Consider the following 21,840-nt stretch of genomic DNA (forward strand, 5'->3'; position numbering starts at 1 on the left):
ACTTGATAATCTAGGATGTGTTTTCCAACCCGGTTGATTTTATGATTCTATGATTCTATGTCACTGTCTGAAAAGATAGAGTGTGAAGGCTAAAAGGTGGTCTCCGCTGGGGAGAGCAAGTAGCTAGGACAGTGCAGAGACACCAAAGTCCCAGGTCCCCTTGTACCATGAATCTCAGAGCAGAAGTTGGAAGGAGAAAAGGGAAGTACAGAGTCTGATTTTATCTGAAGTGGAAGTTATTTCTTTGTTCATCAGGTTCCAGCCTGCTCCTACAGCATGCAAGGTCAGGACAGGTTTCTTTCAGAGCACTTGGCAGAAACATCTTCATACCTCTACTTCAGCATGGTCTGTTAAAGTAATGGTGACTTACATGGGCCTTCATTTCACTGCTGTAGTTGCACAGGAACAAAAGCTTCCCTACAGAGCAGTGACATCAGGGGCTCCTTCATGCCCTCTGAAAAACACATGCTGCAAGTAGCACAAGGGAATAAAATCAATGTCTCAAGTTTTTTTCTTAAGAATCTCCAGGATCTACATCCACATCGTGGCTATATTTCATGCAAATGCTGCAGTATGTTTTCCATGGGCACATCTATTCATGCACAAGGACCATGGTCTGAATCACTGAGACTCTGCAGCAGAGAACATCAGAGCTTATTGCAAACGCTGTCCAGGGTCAGATCTGGGGATCTCACTTCCTTGAAGTAGTCCCAGCTAGTGAGGATGTCTTGGCAGAGGTCATGCTCGTGTGACTCTTTTGGGAGCCTGCTGGCTGAGAGGGTGGTTTCTTTTTGAGTATTGGAGTTTTGTTCTTGCTTTTAAATACCTTGTTGGGGTCCAGCTTGTTCACAAAGGAATCAGCTTCTTCAGACAGGAGCGCTGTGTTGATGGTTATGGGTTTGTACATGTTAAACCATTGCTGAAAGGCAGGATTGTGGGGAAGGAAGAGGTTAAATTCAAACTGCAAACTGACAATTTCACCTTGTTCCCCCTCTTCCCTGGGACATGATTTTAATCCTACAGCACTTAGCAGTTTGCAGTTTACAGGACTTTGAAGAGTGTTTGTGATAAAGATACACAAGGCATGGCTACAGCTACAGTCCTGGAACTGCATTCCAGATAGGTAAGAGAAGAACCAGACACAAACCTAACACTACCTTTCCTGCAGTGTAACTGCTATAGGGAGCAACCCCTGATTTAAATCACAGGAGGAAAAGCAAAGGGAGGGGATGAAACTAAACAAAACTATCTAGATTCAGATAAGCAGAAAAGATTAAAAACCCTGGAATTTAAGTCGGCTTATAAATTGGAAACCAACTAGTTGAACTTCTCAAAACACAGCTTTCCCCCCTTTCTTCACATATAAAATAACATAGGTTTTTTAACTGTTTACACAAAGGATTTTGTGTTGATTTCTCTTATTTTCTTTCTACTTCTGATTTCTGTCTAGAAATAACTACAATGGTTTAGTTTCTTGGTTCCCAGAGATCAGCACAATATTATGACCTACAGTTCTCAACTGTTAAGTATTTTTCCCATTGCTTTTTCATTAACAAAGTCAGGAATCAAAACTGCAAGAGTTATAGTATTACAAGTCACATTGAAACCATCAACAATGTGTTGAACAAGATAAACAGAAGAGCAATACCAAAATGTAGATATCAACCTATTCATGTACTGCTTAGTGGAAAACAGCTTTAAATACTCTCTTGAAAACTTGAAAAATGATAATGGTTAACAAACTAGGAGGATTTTAACTAACAGGGGCTGGAAATGATTAGAGAATATACAAATGATTTCACTTAAGGTTTGCGAATATACTGTATGTAATAAAATATTTATAGCAGGAAAGCTACAGAAGGGCAGACCACAGGCATACAGTACAGTACCATGTACACAGCATGGGCTGATGAAGGATAGTGCAGTGTAACAGGGAAGACACCAGAAATGAAAAGAACCAAATTCTACAGCCACTGATTGATGGGAAGTCGGCACCGATTTTAGTGAGTAATTCTGATGTGCACACAGGACCAAGGAGTGCCATGCTGGCAGGACAGCTGTCATGTCTGGGGGAAGTGTAGGACACTCACTGAGACCTTGCAATGTGCACAGACACTGCACTGGCTTGTGTTCAGTAGGATTGTCAGCTCCACTCCCTGACCTCTCACATGATGGAAGCAGGGCTAGGGCTGAAGGCCCTGTCAAACACAGAGGAATAGCAGAAGATTCTAATAGTAGGATTTTGGCATAGCAGAACAGCAGTTTTAATAATAAAAAGGGGCTGGAATGGTCACAAGGCTTTACCTAGAGCTCTTCTGTAACTACTTCTAGGACTGCTGGCATTTACATTGCACCTTTTTGCACGTAATTTTTATAAAGGCATCCCTTCATGCCTGAGAAGGGTGAAAAGGAATTAATATTATTGGCAAGGCTCAAGCTCATAGTCTTCATCCATCATTCTATCTAATTCTCCATCCAGAGAGCATTAGGCTCTTGTTCAGTGCTGTGCCCAGAAAACTGATGTAGACAAATCTTACACAGCTATGGGGATGAACAGCTCTCCTCAGTTGTCAGCAGCCATGGAAGTGAAGGTTTGCTTCAGGATCAAGAAGGCAAAGAAATAATCAGGGTTCTACCACATGCTATTAGAGGTCGAGGGTAGGGCCTGACTTAGGTGACAAAAGCAGGGTCAACATGATATTAATGAATTCAAATTACTGTGAAACAAGTGACTATTAACACGTCATTGGGAAAAGACTGGTGGTCCCTTCCATGGTTCACCAAGGAGGGCCCTGCTGGGGGTACAGACTGCTTGTCAAAAGGTGGGAAGATGTTTTGCCAGTCTGTGCTTAGCAAAAAAACGAGAAGCTGGACCCTGCTGTCCTACCTTGGCCTGGGGGCTGACCCCGTAGCTGGTGAAGGCGTACTGCCACTGTGGGAGACCCAGGTGGGTGATGAGCAGGCGGTAGTAGGCTGTGAAGGTTTTGGTGAGGAAATGCCAATACAGAGCTCTGTCCAGGAACCATATCTCTGTGTCTGGGGAGACAACTAGGATAAAACAAGCACAAGTCACACTGTTGCTCTGCAGTGATAAGATTAACACCTGGCCACTGTCAGGTGGCAGACACAACTAACTCATCAGAAAGGTGGTTTTATGTACAGGTGCAGAATTCAGCACTTTTCCTTGTCAAATGTCATATGGTTGGTGACTGCTCAATCCTCTAATTTGTCAAGGTTTCTCTGCAAAGCCTCCCTGCCTTTGGGGCAGACACCAGCTCCTCTCAATTTAGCATCATGGGCAAACTCACTTTATGTGCCTTCCAGTCCTGTGTCCAAGCTGTTTATGAAGACACTGAAGAGCACAGGCCTAACATGGAGCCCTGCAGAACCCCACTAATGACCAGTCCCCAGCCTGAGTGACCCCATTCACTACAACCTTTTGTGCCTGACTCGTGAGCCAGTTGCTCACCCGTTGCATGATGTATTTGTCCGGCTGTGTCCTGGACAATGAATGCAATGCTATTCCTTCCCAGCCTGGGACTGATACGCTACATTCCTGGACACCAGCAACTTTGTAGTATACGTTCAAAGTCCAATTATGGCAAACATTTATCTGCCCCCCAAAGTAAAAAGCAACTAACTCAATTGTCAGTCATCTGGATTACTGAATAGAGTCCAGAGTCTGGAAGTCATGGGGGTGTGTGCTGCCAACAAAAACACATTTTGCAAAATCCTTCCACAGTGGTCAAGTACTTCTCTAGAGGCGACATCCTTCGTAGCATAAAAAGAATGCATATTTTCTTTCTTGGGAAACTGAGATGCTGAACACTGCCAGTTAAACAGTCTGTCCCCTGCGCTGCCATCGACCCCTGTAACCAGTGCTCCCTCCCCCTGCACAGGTCATCCACTGCATGTGCTGAGATCACCCACACTGGAAGGCAAGGGGACAAGTAAGAGATTACTGCCCTGGGAGCTGTAGTCACACCCAATGAAAGACACAAGATAATAACTGAGGATTTTTCTTAAGAACACGTATATTGCAACTGCACAGCCCTGCACTGTAAACACACACACACTGAGTGACCTGTGCACTGTCAGATGCCACCTACTTCACAAGTGCCTTGGGTGTTTTGCTATTCACTCACTGATAAAGGTTATCTGTGTATCTGTCAGAAGACATAGCTCAGTTCCCATCTCTTACCCTCCTGTTCCACCCTTCTTGCCCCATTTTGACCTACTTAGCACCTGGAGGCTCTGCACCCATGTACGAGGTGGAAGAACCAGTCTATGCCTGTCTCAGTCAGATAAGGCCTTTTTTTACCATCTACCCTTTGTTTCTAAGCAAAACCCTCTCTCATCAAAATGTAAGGGTTTTGTTCCGAGAAATGCAGGTAACCAGAGATAGATTAGTGGAGCTCTGTATTAGTTCAGCACTGTATGTAGGCCACATGTACATGCAGAAATTATAACTCAGGCTCCAACATTAAAAGGAGTGAAAATGTTAGCCCTAGTTAAATCTCTGTAAGGTTTAGCCCCTGACTTCAGTGGACATAGGACACCTCAGTAAAAGTTTCACCTATGAATTGCAAAGAAGATCAGAAATCTAACGTAATTCTTCAAGTCTGGCCTTCAGATACAATCCACAACAAGAGACAGATAACTTTTCTCTCTTCAGTCTTACCTGGTTCAGCATGCTTATAAACAAGACAGACTTTCCCATTTCCATTGCATGGATCTAATTCAAAGATAAGACTACGAGAATCAAAGTGTGGCTTCTCTGGTTTGTCTCCATTACCTGAAACAAAAAACCAAACAATTTCATAAAACATATTTGGAAAACTGACTGTGACTCAGTTGCAAAGAGTCAATCTATTTGACACCTATTAATAAATCAGCTGACGAAGAACTAAAGCAAACTATTATATTTATACTTCTTGGAAATGATTAAGTTCCCTAAGTTTAAAATAAAACTTAAAAAAAAAAAAAGGTGAGAAAAATTTTAATCTGGTAGGAAAACAAATCACTAAGTCAAATTCAGATGGCTGAAAACAGACAACAAACTGACTTCTAGTCCTTCCCTGGCATAAAGCAAGACCACCTTTACAGATGTCAATCCTGATGTTTGTCTACTCTTTTCTTAAAGTTCTCCAGTGCTGGAGATGGCACAGTCTCCAGGCAGTGAACCCACACCCAGCACTTATCACTTAGATGTTTTCCTGATGGATCCTGAATCTTCCTTGCTGCACTTGAAGTCCATTACCTGTGTTACACCTACGGTTACTTTTTTGCCCTAATGACCTTTTTTCTGAGGAGGACAGGGAGAACAACTTATTCTTTTCTCTTGACAGAAGACTTTAATTAACTTGTAGATATATTTCTCCATACATTCCAGTGTGACATCAGCAGCTCTTTCAACAACCACATCTCACTCATATTCAGCTTGGGACCCCCAACCACCACACAGCATTTCTACAGCACCATTTTGGGACTGTGTAGCTGCAAGTTCTTGCAGAATGCAATTTTGAAATCTAAAGCTGATGGGAAAGAAGTGGGATATAAGAGCTGTACTCTCCAGAAGAATTCTCCATGAAAGTCAGGATGAGAACTTCTGTGGGGATTTAACTTCTTCTCAGTGTACCTTATAAGCGCATCGCTGGAGGTTTGAGTCACTGAATGGAAACAGAACTTGGTGCATTTCATTACAACGGCTAGAAGATCAGGACTGCAGCCAAACTGGAATGTGCAAGAAACTTTCAGCCACATTTAGAAGCTAGAAGAACTATAGAGATGCAGAGATAAGACTGAAATCAAATAGCACTTTTTAAAAGAAACTGGCACAACACCTGGCTCTGTTCCTATCCTCTTAATTTTTCCAGTCTTGTTAGACTGTAAGAGCTCTAAAAAAAGTGAGTGGGCTTTTTTCCTCTCTCCAAATAGCAGTATTCCCAGCATTTTAGGCAGACTGGAAACGCATGCTTTCCACTGCAACCTCACAGTTACATGTATTTACCAGTTACTTTTCCCATTCCAGCTGCACTTTCATTACCAAGACAAAACCCGCTATCTTTTGTTCCTGTAACACAATAAGCACATAAAGACTTTGGAAGCTCAATCACTGGAGGAAGACACAGATAAAAGTTTAAACAGGGAAAAGGCAAAATAGGAGGGCTGACAGGTTGCTAAAAGAGGATACAACTAACTCTAACAAGTGGCAGCTTTAACAATCCCCATGATATTCACAGCCTACAGATCTGCCTGTTGAGGCTGTAGGGGACTAGGAGGATACATAATAGATCCAGCCCAGGAGACAGAAAAATCAATGAATCACAGAACGGTTTGAGTTGGAAGGGATCTTAAAGATCACTCCTTCCAATCCCACTGCCATGGCAGTTAGCTGAGGTGCTAAGAGAAATGGGATTGTTCATCTTGAAAATGAGAAGGCTTTGAGGTGGCCTAATAGCAGCCTTCCAGTACCGGAGGGAGCCTACAAGGAAGATGAAGAGAGACTTTTTACAAGAGCATGTAGAGAAGGGACACGGGGGGAATGGCTTCAAGCTGATAGAGAGTAGGTTTATATTGGATATTAGGAAAAAATTTTTTCTTATGACTGTGGTGAGGCACTGGAACAGGTTTCCCACAGAAGTTGTGGATGTCCCATCCCTGGGAGTGCTTAAGGCCAGGATGGGGCTCTGACCAACCCGGTCTAGTGCAAGGGGTCACTGCTCATCAGTTCATGTGCTATATCCTAACGTTACTCTAACAGAGCAGAAGGGATTATAGAGAACACATTTTCCAGCCTGTTCACAGGCCTTACCTTCCTCGTCCGTGTCATCTTCCAGGTCGGCGAGGGTCGGAGCATTGGGCAGGGTGTACACGGAGGAGCCCCCAAGCCGACACAGCTGGGAGATGCTGTTAATCACCATGGAGCCCAGGGGCATGGGAGTATCTGTGATAAGATTCATTGTTAACCACATCCAGTGTCAGGAAAGCATAGAAGGTATTTCTGTTCCTCCACACACCAACCCAATCCTTTCTAACACCATCAAGTCAACAAGCGCCCCACACAGCCACGTATCAGTGTGATGGGTCTCAGAAGGCACTGTTGGATGCTTGCTCAAACAAGACAGTTATGTGAGCTGCCTTGGACTCCGTGCACTTTTGAGCCCTGAAAACAAGACTCTTCAGAGGTCACAACAGAGCAAATCCCACTTGAAACATGATGGAAGTCACCGCAGGTGCTAAAGCCCTGATGTGAGCTGTCTCTGAAATCAAATTTCACTCCCTGAGGAAGATCCTGTATTTGACACTCACCTCCTCCAGAAGTAAGGAAGTGTCCACAGCCCAATTTGACAGCTTTGCTTGAGGGCAATCAGATCCAGGATAATAACTGCAGAATGAACAATACGCCTGATTCTTGCCCAACAAGGATGGACAGTGAAGCTCTGACTTTAGCAGTGGAAAGCCGAATCAGGCTCCAGAATACAATTTTTAATGAGAAAGAAACATTATCAGAGGTGACTCGTCCTACTGCTTCATGATGGGATAATGAACTACAGCTGCTTCTCTCTCCATGAACTACAGAGGGAGTTAAGGTATGAGATTTAAATTACATACCTAAATATGAGTGTCAACAGATGGCCAGTGTATTACAGAACAGTACTGATGTCATGAGTAGTTGTTTGGTTTCTTGCTATTTTCAATGTCTCACCTCTTCTATGAGAGTCCACAACACATAAGCAATAGATTTTGTCCTGTTGCATTAAGAAAGGACCTCTGATAGGCAGTCATATTTTTTTCCTTACCAAGACATCTCTAAAATAGTCTACGATCCTATGCAGAACTGCCTTTTTTAACTCTTAATTCGGGGGTCAGATTTCTGAAGCCACTGACCAAACTGTCTAGTAGAAATAAACTACTTTGTTTGTTTGAAAGTTAAGGAATGGTGCTAATTTTTAATTCAGAATGACCTGGTACCTGTTTTTTGCTCAGACTAATGCAGGACATTGAGAGATGTGCATTCACTATGCAGAAAGTAAGTTAGAAATTAAAGAGGTTCTGCAAAGGAAGGACTAGCTGCAATGGAATGATGGTATCAGTGGACAAAAACACGTGGACTCACCATCGGTCTTCACACTCCAGGTCATCTGGAAGCCATCTGTCATCAGATAGAAGTTCTTTAAATCCTCTGGCAATATGCATGAGTTTTTCTGCAAATCACAATTAAAGTGTTATGGGAAAACACAGATCATGCCTCAAACCCGAAGTTCAACTGAAAACTAGTACAGAAATATTTGCCACCAAATTTTTTTAACTGCAAGATGACTCAAATATCTCATTCTAAAGCCTCGGAGAAAACTGCGTATTTCTTGAATCTGTGCTATTGTATTAACAAAGGTGACCTGGGAAAATTTCACAATGAGCACTTAGTCATCAGAAGAATATTACACCATTGTTTCCCAACTGAGACAACACATAATCTTTTGACACTAGCAGCCACTCCGAGCTCACAAATATAAGAACAATTGGCTTTTTCATATATATGGTTTAAAATAGTAGGGTCTTGCTTTGAGTGAAATCAGAGTAAACTTATCTGTTCCATGCCAGGGGTGGACCAGAGGAGGCCTGCAGAGAGATGCGAAAAAGCTGCAAGGAAGACTCAGAAGAAAAGATCTGTCTCGAAGTCTCCTAGCAACTGCAGCTGTGTAGAACTGCCTGGGAACCAGCTCAGCTACAAGGCCGCAGCACTGCAGCCTCAGCAAATTCCCCTGTCCATGCACCCAGGACAGTTCTTCCATTGTTCCCCCAGCTCTCCCTTCCCCCTAAGTAACCTGACATACCCCAGTAGCCTATCCCTCCCAGTCCCCATATCAGAAGCCCTCAGGATTTGATGTTCCTAGCCGGGGTCCCACCTTATTCCCGAAACTTCTGTATGCCCCAGTATATAAACTGTCTTCTTGTTTGAATAAACTGCCATTTTGTGGGTCACATGTCTCGTGTGTGTGTCCCGTCTCCCAGTGCAAAATGTGCCGCTGGGTCTTGCAGCAGGTCCCCCCTTAACCTGCTATAGTTCCACTAAAGCACACACAGTATTAGCACAAGGACTCTCCTGAGGGATTTCAGTTCCAAGTTGGTGAGAGAAGTTTAGACTCAAAAGTTGCACATAATCAAGCGGATTCTACATTTCACTCAACAAAAAGTATGTGTGTAAACACATGCAGAGCCAGACTCACAAACCTGCTGGTCTGGCTTCACCCCTGCAAACTTCAGCACTTGGCTGGGGCTCCTAAGCCTGCTTCCTTCTGAGTCAACAACGAAAGAAGCAACTCCAGTGACCTGGAGTTCCCAGGAACCACAACCCACCTCCTGTGCATGCCTTGGTTATGGAAGGAGTCTTTCTTAACTTAGATTCTTCAGTTAAGCAGCAAATACGAGGAAGGAAGGATAAAGTCTTAATCCCTGGAACAAAAAGAATCCCAAAGAGCTATAGGCGATTGCAGGCCCAGCTCCTGGTGACAGGACTGGCTGCAGACCAGTGACCCTCTGTTCCTGCTGAAGTGTCATGAACATGAAACAGGACAGAAGCCTGCCAGTTTTAAGAAGACAAGCAACACGTATGACTAAAAGAGTTAACTGTTGTTTTGTCTGTAACTGTTTTAGAGAAAAAACAAATTGAGAAAGATTCAAGATTAACATTTAAAATACTGTTACACACAAGATTCCAAAAGAATCAAAGCCCAAAACTCAGAATAGTCTCCAATGATGCAGTTCCACAATCTCTGCATTGACTTGTCCAAGGGGAAGTTCTGCATTATTCTCCTTGTGGAAAAGTCACATTAAATAAAGACAGAATATTCTGGTGACCAATAGCTAAGGAAAAGAAAGATGCACATGCAGTTCACGTAGCTCCGCTTTACTTGGTAGAGAGAGAAACTGATCGGATTCTCCCCCACATCTGCAACTTGTACACATCCAATTATCTTTCCTGATGTTGCCTCAAAGCATCTCTCCACCAGGAGCTACCTGCCAGCTGTGCATCCAGCTGCAGTGCTGGCCTCTGGTCAACAGTGGCTGGCAAGAGCAAGGGAAGGTTAAGGTGCTGGTCTCCTCCTGTTCGCTTCCCCTCCCTCCCCTGGGATGAGGGCAGCCTTTCTGCCGGTTAAAGCCTTATTCACAGCCACTTTCTTTGGGTTGTTACAGTCTCTGTCCCCTAAACTGAAGTGTACACAGTGCAGGACCTCCTAACCTGCCCACAACCTTCACTCCAGCCTGTTAACTTACTTTCTAAGCTTATCCATTTGTATTGGCTGACTATTACTGATGAGTCCCAGATACCAATGGTTTTGTAGCTTGAAATAGGACAGGTCACTTTACCTGCTTTATCAAGCAACCTGGTAACTAGCACAGTGCTTTCCTAACCCAGGAAGGGAAAATCTTCAGAGTCTACAGGTACTGAAGCAGACAAGCTGACACTGTAGAGACTTTGTTTTGAGAAGAATTTCTCATCCTTTGATAAGAGCCTGCTGATGGCTGAGGCCCTGGTGGTAAGTTTAAGGAGATTACTAAACCACATGGACATATTTGAAGTTCTTCAAATGCCATTCACAAACACACCTTCTTCTGTGGGTTCTCCTCAGTCCTAAATATTTATAATTTCATGCTGTGCTTTCATCACTTCAAGTTGTAGCTGTAAGCACAGTGACTAGGGCTAAAACTATGAAGAAACACAACAGACAGACCTGCTACAAGGCCTCAGAAGACTACAAAAGTTTACATGGCACTTCCAATCCATTTCAAACCTCCCAATTTTAATTAATCTATCCCAGCAATAAAAACACATATGGAAACAGCCCATCTGACTTCAGTGGGGGTTACTGCCCAAGCAGGAAAACCAGAACCATTGCAGAAACAAAATCTAAGATTTTAAAACCTCCACTGTAGTATCCAGACAAATACTACTACAACTTAGGAACAGACCAATTTAGCAAATATAGCTGATTAAGGCAAGGTAAAAATTACATCTGAACAGGCCTTCTGCTCTGAATCCTCTTTATCTGAATGGAAAGATTGACATGCGCATGTTTCTCCAGGTGGCTGCCCTCCCAATTTATTTCAGGATTCTCCCCCTTTGCACGAGTTTCCAAATGATGGTGCAAAATACATGGGTGGAAAATGCTGTACCAGAGCAGATATAGGGTCTATATGAAAATACCAGTAAATAGAAAGCTTTACTAATACCCATCCCTCTCATCTGATAGAAAGGACTGGTTGTTCTGTCATATTATACTTAGTCACATGACCATATGACATCAGAACAGCGATGATTTGACAGCAGAGTCAGACAAACAAGCCACTGGATATTAAAAGTGGCTTATCAAATTCTGTATTCCTCCTGCTTAACTGGTAGCTTTAAGGGTTGTGCTCTCCAGCCCTATAAAATACACCTTTCCCAATAACATGCCAGAAGTGGCTTAACCACAGCCCTGGCAAGGAGCTGTTTTCACTCTGGTAATTTGGTTACACTCATCAGCTCATAAAACAAAATATTCCAAGTGCCCAGTATGGTGTGTGAGGTCTATTCCTTTTTTTTGTTCTCTATAATACCCCCAAGTAGTCTCCCGAGAAAGCACAGTCCATTGAGGACAGAGAAAAATATTAGAATCAGTCTTGTTTTGCTTCCAAGACCTGAACAGCACTGGATCCAAAACTAAAACATTCCCTTAAAGCACTGTTGAAACAGTACCTCTAAGCAAATATATTAAAGAAATGGAAAGGAATCAAAACATAGAGCTCTGGAGAGACTTTTCTAAAAAAAAAATAATAATTTGTATCCAACTTCTGGGGTGAGAAGGAAAGCATTTATGTCACTTTTTCCCCAACTTCTGGGGAGAGAAGGAAGGCATTTATGTCCCTTCTCAGGGCTTGCAAGCAGAAGAGTACCTCAGCAGCCACCCTTCTCTCTCCGTGACATGTTGCAATTTCATGACTGGGCTTAGCTGCTAATGAACGCAAATGTTAATTTATGTAACATACTGAGACATTCTTGTTGTACCTTTTATAAATGTGACCTAGAGGGCTCCCAGGAGATCACATTGCTTTAATTTTCTGGGGCTGGGGTAGACCTGATTCTCTGTTGCAGAGGATTTAACAGTTCTCTGGAGGATGTTGTTGTCCAGCCAGGTTTCTAATATTATAAGGCCCAACATGAGGTGAAACATTGTGTAAGAAGCACTATTTACCTCCCAGAAGTCCTCCAATCTCTTCCCCATTATGCAGCTTGAAGAAACACAGCTTTCCTTATGCTGGATGCTGCTTGATCCACTTCCCTGTCTCTCCTACAGTCAGGGCCACAAGACAGGCTCAAGATGGTAGATCCTGTGCTCCAGGGGATAAGGGATGACAGGCTTGCCTAATGCTAAGGGAGGAATTACAAGAAGGATGCTAAGAAGGACCCTTGGAGATGCACAGGCCTGCATGCGTACTTTTGAGTCAAAAAGAGATACTATGGTATGGTAGAGGCAGCGAGGGTGACTTTCCAGATGTCTGCTGGAAAAACAACACAGCAGAGAGGGAGCAGCCTAGGAGGGTCCTGGATTATGTGTAAGAAGGGTTCAAATGAGGACCCAGGAAACTACAGGTCTGTCAGTCTGACCTCGGTGCTGGGGCAGGTCATGGAGCAGATCATCCTGCATGCCATCACATGGCACTCACAAGAGAATCAGGCCCAGCCAGCAGGGGTTTAGGAAAGGCTTGACCTGCTTGACCAACCTGATCTCCTTCTACGACAAGGTGCCCTGCTTGGTGTATAAGGGAAAGGCTGTGGATGTTGACTTCCTGGACTTCAGTAAAGCCTTTGACACTGTTTTGCATAGAATTCTCCTGGAGAAACTGGCTGCTCCTGGCTTGGATGGATGCTCTGTTCCCTGGCTAAAAAACTGGCTGATGGCCAGGCCCAGAGAGTGCTGGTGTGTGGAATTACATCCAGCTGGGGCCAGTCACTGGTGGTGTTTCCCAGGGCTCACTGCTGGGTCCATCCTTGTTTAATGCCTTCACTGATGATCTGGACAAGGGGATCAAGAGCACCCTCAGTTGATTTGAGGACAACACCAAGTTGGGCGAGAGTGTTGATCTGGAGGATAGGAAGATTCTGCACAGGGATCTGGACAGGCTGGATCGATGGGCTGAGGTTCAGCAGGACCAAGTGCCAGGTCCTGCCTTTGGGTCACAACAACCCCCTGCAGTGCTCCAGGCTGGGGGCAGAGTGGCTGGAAAGCTGCTCGGTGGGAAAAGATCTGGGGAGTGCTGGTCGACAGTGGCTGAAGATGACCCAGAGTGAGCCCAGGTGGGCAAGAAGGCCAATGGCCCCTGGTCTGTGTCAGTGATAGTGTGGGCAGCAGGACCAGGGCAGTGACTGTCCCTCTGCACAGGACACTGGTGAGGTATCATCTTGACTATTGTGTTCAGTTTTGGCCCCTCACGACAAGAAGGACAGTGAGGTGCTGGACTGTTTCCAGAGAAGGGAACAGAGCTGGGGAAAGGTCTGGAGGAGTCTGACGAGGAGTGGCTGAGGGAGCCAGGCATGTTAAGCCTGAAGAAAATAAAGCTGAGGGGAGGCCTTATCCCTCTTTACAACTCCCTGAAAGGTACTGAAAGTACCTGAAAACCAGGTGGGCGTCAGGGTCTTCTCCCAGATAACAAGTGAGAAGAGTAAATAGCCTCAGGTTGTGCCAGGAAAGGCTGGTCAGTCATTGGAAAAGGCTGGCCATGAAATGTGAAATCACCATCCCCGGAAGTGGTCAGAGGGTGTGTAGATGTGGCACCTGGGGGTATGGTTCATTTGCAAACATGATGGTACTACATTACTGGTTGGACTTAATGATCTTAGAGATCTTTTCCAACTTTAATGATTCTATGAATTCTAGGATAGCCAGAAACCACCATGGCAGTTCCCACTGAGATTTATACACAGAGAGAGTTTCTAAATTGTCTGGCAGCCTAAGACAGCCTATAACAGTAAAGCACCAGACTGCTTGAGGGCTTTTTATGGCCTTATTACAGAAAATAAAATTTTTGTACACAAAATACACAAGGAGAAACAACAAATTTCCTATGCAGACTTGTAGAATATCAGAACTACAGCAATGTGATGGGCAGGGTTTGATGACAGCCAGCCAGGGGCAGCTCAGACACTGCTGAGATGTCAAACAGAGGAAAAGCCAAAACTACTCCGTTCAATTTGCTTGGCCTGCTGTGGTGCTGAGCTCTGCTACCTCCATGTCCCCCTCTGAAAACCTAAATAATTCTGTGGGTGACTCATTTTAATCCCGGTTGAGGCAAAAAAGAAGATGTGATTCTGACACTGCACCAGAGTGCCTCCTAGCAATATTTTAGTAGAATACCTACTTTTAAAAACTGCATGTGGAGGAAAGCAGAGCATTGCCAGCCTAATTTTAGGAGTGGGAAAGGGTTCACAGGACAACATACACTGGAGTTATTACCACTGGAGTTCTGTTGACCCAGTAATTCTGTCTCTGCTCCCTCTTCTATTGCTTGTCTCCCTTTCTTGGGGAAAAGGTAACATCTTGATGGGTCTAAATATCAGGAAAGGTTGAAAAAATATCTGTTTTTATTAAAATATACTGAACTGCTTAAAAGTTTTGGGGAAGTAATGCTACCCATGTAAACACTTGACAATCACAGACTTTAAGTATTTTTGTGAGTGCGCTGACTTCCAATATATTATTCAGGATTGATTTCAGGACTGATTTCCTGAAATGTAAGACTTAACAGCTCTTTCTGCCTGGGAACAGTTTGACCAGTTTTCCCTATATCACAAAAAAAATCCTACAAATACTTTCATAACCAAAGACATAGAGGGAAGTTAAAAACACATACTCTGACAAGACCTCGTTAAAAACCTCAACTATGGAGAAAATATTATGTGCATAAGTATTGCCACCTAGTGGCTCAAAAAAAACTCCACAGTGATAAAAGCAAACACTGTATTCAAACTCAAGAAGGCTAAGTTTGAGGAAAAGTGAAACACAAGTTCATCCTGGAAGGGCCTTGTGAGGTGCCGAGTGCATTGCACTTAATCATCACTGAAAGACTTTTTGTCCTGCAATTGTGTGGACTGGGGCAGATATCAGATTTCATCCCCTAAGGTCAAGGAAAAAAAAAAAAGTAAAAAAAAAAAAAATTTACTTCTTAATTTGAGAAGGAAAATTTTATTTGTCAGTGCAACTGGAACCAACAACAAAGAAATAGGCAGCAAACCCCTCACTAATAGCAGTCCAGCTCAACTATATCCTCTTAATTTTCAACATTTACTTTCACAATTGAGTCAGTCTATCAGTGGGTGGCAGTGGGGGGGAACTGAAATTTTGTTTTGACATCTCGGGAATGAAGTGCTTTGGCTATAGCATTTCAAAGTCTGGTTTTACAAGAACAGCTCAGTTTTGAAAGAAACCCATTTTAGTTTGGAGGAGAAGCAGCACCTGAAAATGAGAGCAATACTGTGTCTGGGAGAAGCATCCTCTGCACTCAACAGGAGAGTGAGCAAATGTCACTGCTGTTCCCAGACCTGAGCTGGCTCAGTCATAGTGCCTCAGACCTAACCAGCCCAGTTAATCCAACACCTGAACAACAGCTACGGGAACATCAATCAGTTTACACAAACCTGAAAAACCAGACATTTCTCCCTGACCACAGTTGCTGGCTACCGGACAAACATGCGTTTACATCACACATATTCTGACCTCAGTATATAAATTCTCGATAAATGTCACTAATTGGGATAGGGCATTACCAAAACTAGGACAGACCTTTCCTTACTGTTTGGGAAAATCCTGTAAATGGCAAGGTATCCAAGGGAAAGTTGTTTCATGCACTGGTAACAAGAGCAGTGGTAATAAGAGCAGATTCTCTGGGAAAATGGACTGGGGTTGGAGCAGAGGGAGGATGATTCACTCAACTCCATCCTCTGCCATGCCACCTTCCAAAGGCCAGACAGCCTCTGCTGTCCCTTTCCTACATGTGAGTGACACCTGCAAAGCAGTTATTCCACCAGGGCCATGGGACTGAGGTTTGGATATACACACGGATATTCAAAAAGGGGAGCAAAAATGCCATCTCTGTCCATGAGAGTCACACAACAGTTTTCAGAACCCTCTGATCACACACAGAGTGATGCAGTGAGGTCAGATAACGCAGAGTGCCCTTCATAGCTTTCTAGAACAGGCAGTGGGATGTGCCTTAGGCAGTGGGATGTGCCTTGGCCAAAAGACTGGGTTAGTTAGCCAAAGAGGAGGTAGGAGGAGGGGCTGTGAGAAGTAAATGGCTGAGACTAAAAAGAGAAACAGATAACTGGAAGAAACTGGATGGCTCAGTGGTATTTGCAAGCTTCAAGCCTTTACCTTTAATGTCCGTGAATAATAAGGAGCTGCTTCATTTTGTTTGAAAGGGAGTTGGAAAATGTTTTCAGACTTGAGTCCGAAAAATATTTGTTCCCCACTGAGTCACCACTGTTGCTGCCTACTAAAGATTTCTTTTTCAAGCTGTCATTCTGAATGTACCCACACTGATGATGTTTCTCAAATAGTTAGGGTGCACGTGACAGCCTAAAAGACAGACTGAAATTGAATTAAGAAAAACCCAACAACTGTTTAGGCTCCTCTGTGCATCAAACTTGGTAACAAGCTCTCTCATGACCAAACATAAGGTAGCCATTGCATTTGGGATTCTCTGTGGGCTGTTGCATATGTGGACTGACCTCACTGCATTTCTATCACAAAAACACTCACTTGCTCCCAAGAAATGATGGTGTGGCGTTCAGCTGGCTCCTTCTCCACAAACGTCACCTCAGCAACTCCTGGAGAAGTCTCTAAAAGGAAAAGAGAAGCATGTTTGCAGCTGGCACAGCTGACACCAACACTGTGAGACAGACAATCTTGCAAGTTAATTTGAGTGACAGCCAGGGAAAAGGCATTAATGACTGTAAGCACCGTGCTGGTGACTGAGCAGTCGCTTTTATTTTGTATGTAACTGTACTCAGCATGTCTTGGCATGAGGATATCTAAAGCTGCACCAAATGTCGTTCTTTGAATCTTTTTGATAAATATATACGCATATATAATGATATATCTGATGGGCCTAGGCACAACTGGTCTAGTGAGTGGCATCCCTACCAATGGCAGCAGGGTTGGAACCAGATGACCCTTAAGGACCCTTCCAATCCAAACTGTTCTGTGATTCTGTGACATAAACACATACATTTCGTATTCAAGGTGTGATTTTTTTGCAGAGAACTCATGAAAAAAAAAAAAATCCATGCTGGGTTCCCAGGCAAACGCTAAAAGAGGAATCTCTCTTTGCAAGCATTCCCTGTGGTTTCTGTTGGGTGGGATATCCTCAGCTTGGGACAATATATTGTGCAATGCTGCTGTGAACTGCTAACAACCATATTCCACAAAGACAGGCCCATTTAAACGCTGGATCCAGTGGGTTTGGACAGACACAGAATCTGATTGTGAAGGGAGCTGTGTGAGCAAACCTCAGCCCTTTGGAATCCCAGCTGGACACATGCAAAGCTGTTATGAGCACTGAGCTTGTAACTTATAAAAATCATCTGAGTATTTTATGGGAAAGAACACTATAGAAATGTAAGATGCTAATCTGCACAGTGCTACCCCTGCAGGTGTGTGATGGGAGAACATTCTCTCTTGCCCTTACTGTTTTATAACGTTTTACTTCACCCATAGCCAACTGAAACAATTCCCACTGAGTTAATTCACTTTGGATTAGGTCCAGAAAGACTACTAACTTGTTGTGGGAACTGCAAGCCCAGCACATCGGGCCACGGAATAGAAATGAACACTATGTAGGGCTTTCAGGAACTGGCTCTGCTGTGAAAGTATTGGCTCCCAAAGCAGTCATACACATTATAATTGCTTTCTGGTAAAACATACACAGTGCACTAGACAGGAAAGGCAGGCACTAGAGAGCTTTGGTGGGTTTTTTATCTTCAGTGCCGGGTTTCTGATTGCAGCAGTAGCCTTGCCCTTGGCTGTTCTGTTGGTGGATGAGTGGCACTTGGTTCCAGGAAGTCTAAACTCCACTTAAATTGGAAACACTGACTGGTAACATCATCAGATAATTTAGAGGACAACACATGGCACCAGAAAAACAAGACTCAGGTTAAAGATAGAAAAAAAAAAAACAAAAAACCCCCCAAAATAGTAAAATCATAGTAGGTCAGCTAGGTGATTTATCTGACCAAGGGTGAGCCCCAACATACAGAAGAATCTGATATTTAACTTCTGGTAGGTGGGTCCGAGGTGGGGTGATCTGTCTCCTGCCGAAACACAGGCTGCCCAGACGTATTCTGCTTCTAAAGGAGTGTGTGGAATCAATGACCTACCCAGTCCTTTCCATCCAAGCTATGCAAGCCTTATGACAAGTTAAAGAGATTATAATAACAGAGCAATTGTTATTTCTGTGATCAAAGAAAACATCAGGGATGTTTAATTCATCACGCACAACAGCTTGGCTGGGATGACAGAAGATTAAATATCATATCAGTCACAGATGATGTCAAGGAAAGAGAGAAATGCTACTTCTAAAGAGGTCTGAATCAAATCCAACATCAAAAGAAAGAGAAATTCCATCTTAAAAAGCCTGAATGTTACATTAAAAATATCCTGTGGGTAATCTGAAGACCACATTTACCAGCTGTAAGTAGGTATGGACAGGAGCTCCTTTAAACATTAACGACCGACTTTGCCATGAGTTGCTTTTTCTTCCAGAAGGAAGAAATGAGGAAGCCACCTAGATTAGAGAAATGATACATGATAAAGCTTAACCAGTTCAGGTGACTCCACCCTACTCATTACTCTGAACCAAGATCACAGTAAACTCTACCCTATTTTTAGGATATTTCATCTGGAATCTTCCAAAAATGCTTTGCAGTATTAATCAGAAAGAGTCAATGCAATGGAGTCAAAGCTGAAGAAGGAAATCATAAGATTTTCAGTCAAGAAATCACAAGATTAGCAGTCTTTACAGTACTGCTAATACTGCCTATAAGTTGGATAAACTCTCAGCATCATTTTAAAACGTCTGAATAGTTATGTTCTTATCCAGTAAACACTCTCAGTAGTGAAGAATGGTCTTGCTCTGGGAAGTTCAGAATAGCTAACACCTCCCATTCTGATTTAGTTGTGAACTATCAACCTTTATGGAATTTGATATTGCTCATAGAAGTTCAGCAAAACGAATCATACGGGCAATGGGAAAGATTTGCTTCTTTTTTCCCCTCAAGTTATAGCCTCCCTAAGACTTGTGAGAAATATCTCCCCTTGGAGGGACTTATACAAGTTAAAAAAAACAAAAACCAAACAACAAAGTAATGCCCACCCCCACAACCTAATCTATAGAATTTGGTCAAAGAAGGGTTTTTGAAATGGTGTCATAAACAATTGTTCATAAAGGTATTGGAAAATCAGGTGTCCGGTTCCCATATACACCGTGCTTAAAAGGAGTATGTTGAGTTTTATTCCATGATTATTTCTATCTCCTGAAAAAGAAGTGTTTCACAAACCCCATAGAGGTAAAAGTCTACTACTGATTTTATGTTACAGTAGGCAGAAAGTATCTCCTGGCTTCATGAGACTTTCCAAAAGATTTAAAAGTAAGATAGTTTTTAATGCTACTAACTACTGAGCAAGGCATCTTTCTGAATGAGATACTCTTTGTTATTTGAACATTGAACAGATTAATAATGTTTCGCAATTAGTTTAGCAATTCTAATTAATTTGGTGGCACAGCTGACATACTTTGGACTACTTCACTGGAAAAAAATGTGAAAAATTTCCAGAAGGAGTGGAGAGACATAAAAGAAGCAGAGTAAAACATCACTGAGATAGACAGGGATGCACACTGCTGTATTGCACAGTAGAAGTTGTCAGAGAGACAGACAGAAAAACAAAAAAATACACAAACCAGGAAACACCCTCCACGCCAATGGGATGTTACAGGACTTCCAGGAGCCAAACCTGCATTGCCACGTCTTGCTGGTGTAGATAACACACATACCCAAAACAGTTTATATGGCAACACTACTTTTGGACACAGTTAACATCTCACAGATCTCACACATCTGAGGGTTGCAAAAATGTGGGCAGGGCCAGTAATTTTTTTTTAAAAAAGAGCTACTTCAAAGAAGCATTTGCCATGATGGATGACCACCAGCAGTTCCACTCACAGAGCAGAACGACAATGTTATCCTGACCTCAAAACCGGAGAACAAACAAAACAAACTAACAAAACAACCAAACAAATTCCAACATCCCTTCCCTCCCCCCCTGCAAATTCAATAATACATCTGTATGAGAATGCTGATCAGAGACTGAGGATGAAATACTGTCCTCGCTGAAGCCCAGAGCAAGTATTAAGCCCTGATCTTTTAATCTCATCTGTCTGAGCAGCTACCTAAACCCACGTGCAAACAGAGATTCACTGAGGTTACCAGATGAAACTCACTGTCCAGCAATACAGTGGCTGGGTGAGGTGATCGCAGTGCTCTCGTCTGGCTTTAAAACTCACAGGAAGAAGCCTTTGGACTGCAATTTGTAATCTTGTCGCACACAGGGCTTGGGATAGAAATAGGACGGTCCTGTGCCCAAGTTTCTGAGGGATGAAAGGTCTAATGCTGAAATCCTTTACACAGGCAAACATTTGCACAAATCCTTGTGATTCCAATGCCCTGAGTTAAGTTTTGTCTGAGGAGCCTTACTCTGCAGGCCTTGCAGTCCTGCTGAACTTCAAAGAGAGCCGAGGGGATGAAAGAAGGCTTGAGACAGGAGCAAAACTCAAGAGATGGGAAGCAGGGCATGTTGTGGAACAAGTCCCGCGGTGTGGGAATGAGCTGTAGGGAGACTATTTTCGGGGAGCTGATCCTGAGCAGATTCCCAGGTCGGCTTTGTGCCAGAGCGCTGCCCCACACTGAACCCAATCCATCGGGCACAGTCCCTGCTCACCCCACACTGCAAGACCGCCAGTTTTACAACAACCGGGTTTTATGCACAATTTACACATTAAGGTTGTGTGGTGACCTCGGAGCAGCTTTCCAGTTCCTGAAGGGGTCCACAGGGGAGCCAGAGAGGGAGTCTGCCAGGAACTGTAGTGACAGGGTAAGGAGTAATAGCTACAAACTCAAAGAGGGGAAATTTAGGTTGGCTATTAGGAAAAAATTCTTTAATGTGTGGATGGCGAGACACTGGCAGAGGTTGCCCAGGAAGACTGTGGATGTCCCAGCTCCGTTAGCGTTCAAGGCCAGGCTGGATAAGGCCTTGAACAGCCTGGTCTAGTGGGAGGAGTCCCTGCCCACGGCCCGGGGGTTGGGACTGGGTGATCTTCAAGGTGGCTTCGCAATTCCTTAACATCCCATGATTCTACGGTTTTGAATAAAACACCACCTTCTCCTTCTTTGATGCTTTTGAAACTGCTAGGTCGAGCGACCCGGGATTCCCGCCGCTGATTCCAGCCACAAGGATCTCTGTGTGTGTGTGTGGGTGTGCAGGGGCTGCTCAGCCGCGCGATTCACAAGAGGGGCCGCGACAATCTCGTAACCCCCTCCCCCCAGCCCCCAGCTCACCCCTGGCCTGCCCCCGGCCCTGGAGGAGGCTGCATCTCGCCGCCACTCACCCAGGATCCTTGTGACGCCCAGGGTGAGCTTGTCCAGGTAGGGCTTGATGCCGGTGGGGGGTTTGTCCTCCATCCTCCGCGGGACCCTCCTACCTCCGCCCAGCCCGGCGGCGAACAAACCCTTTTATCCTTTCTGCCACC

At 43.8% G+C, this 21,840-nt stretch overlaps 1 protein-coding gene across 1 annotated transcript; it reads right to left on the reverse strand.

Annotated features, from left to right (window-relative positions):
• Positions 1 to 20: 20 nt before the first annotated feature.
• On the reverse strand, positions 21 to 21,825 carry TPGS2 (tubulin polyglutamylase complex subunit 2). Its single transcript, XM_027885198.1, has 7 exons — positions 21,700 to 21,825; positions 16,800 to 16,879; positions 8,120 to 8,207; positions 6,815 to 6,946; positions 4,682 to 4,795; positions 2,888 to 3,048; positions 21 to 919 (listed from the first exon to the last, which is right to left on the reverse strand). The coding sequence occupies exons 1-7, from the start codon at positions 21,770 to 21,772 to the stop codon at positions 692 to 694; spliced, it is 876 nt and encodes a 291-aa protein (XP_027740999.1). The 5' UTR covers positions 21,773 to 21,825; the 3' UTR covers positions 21 to 691.
• Positions 21,826 to 21,840: the final 15 nt, after the last annotated feature.

Source organism: Empidonax traillii, unplaced genomic scaffold, assembly GCF_003031625.1.
Source record: "Empidonax traillii isolate 1590-97213 ecotype Southwest subspecies unplaced genomic scaffold, ASM303162v1 scaffold10:size5872457, whole genome shotgun sequence".
NCBI lineage: Eukaryota > Metazoa > Chordata > Aves > Passeriformes > Tyrannidae > Empidonax > Empidonax traillii.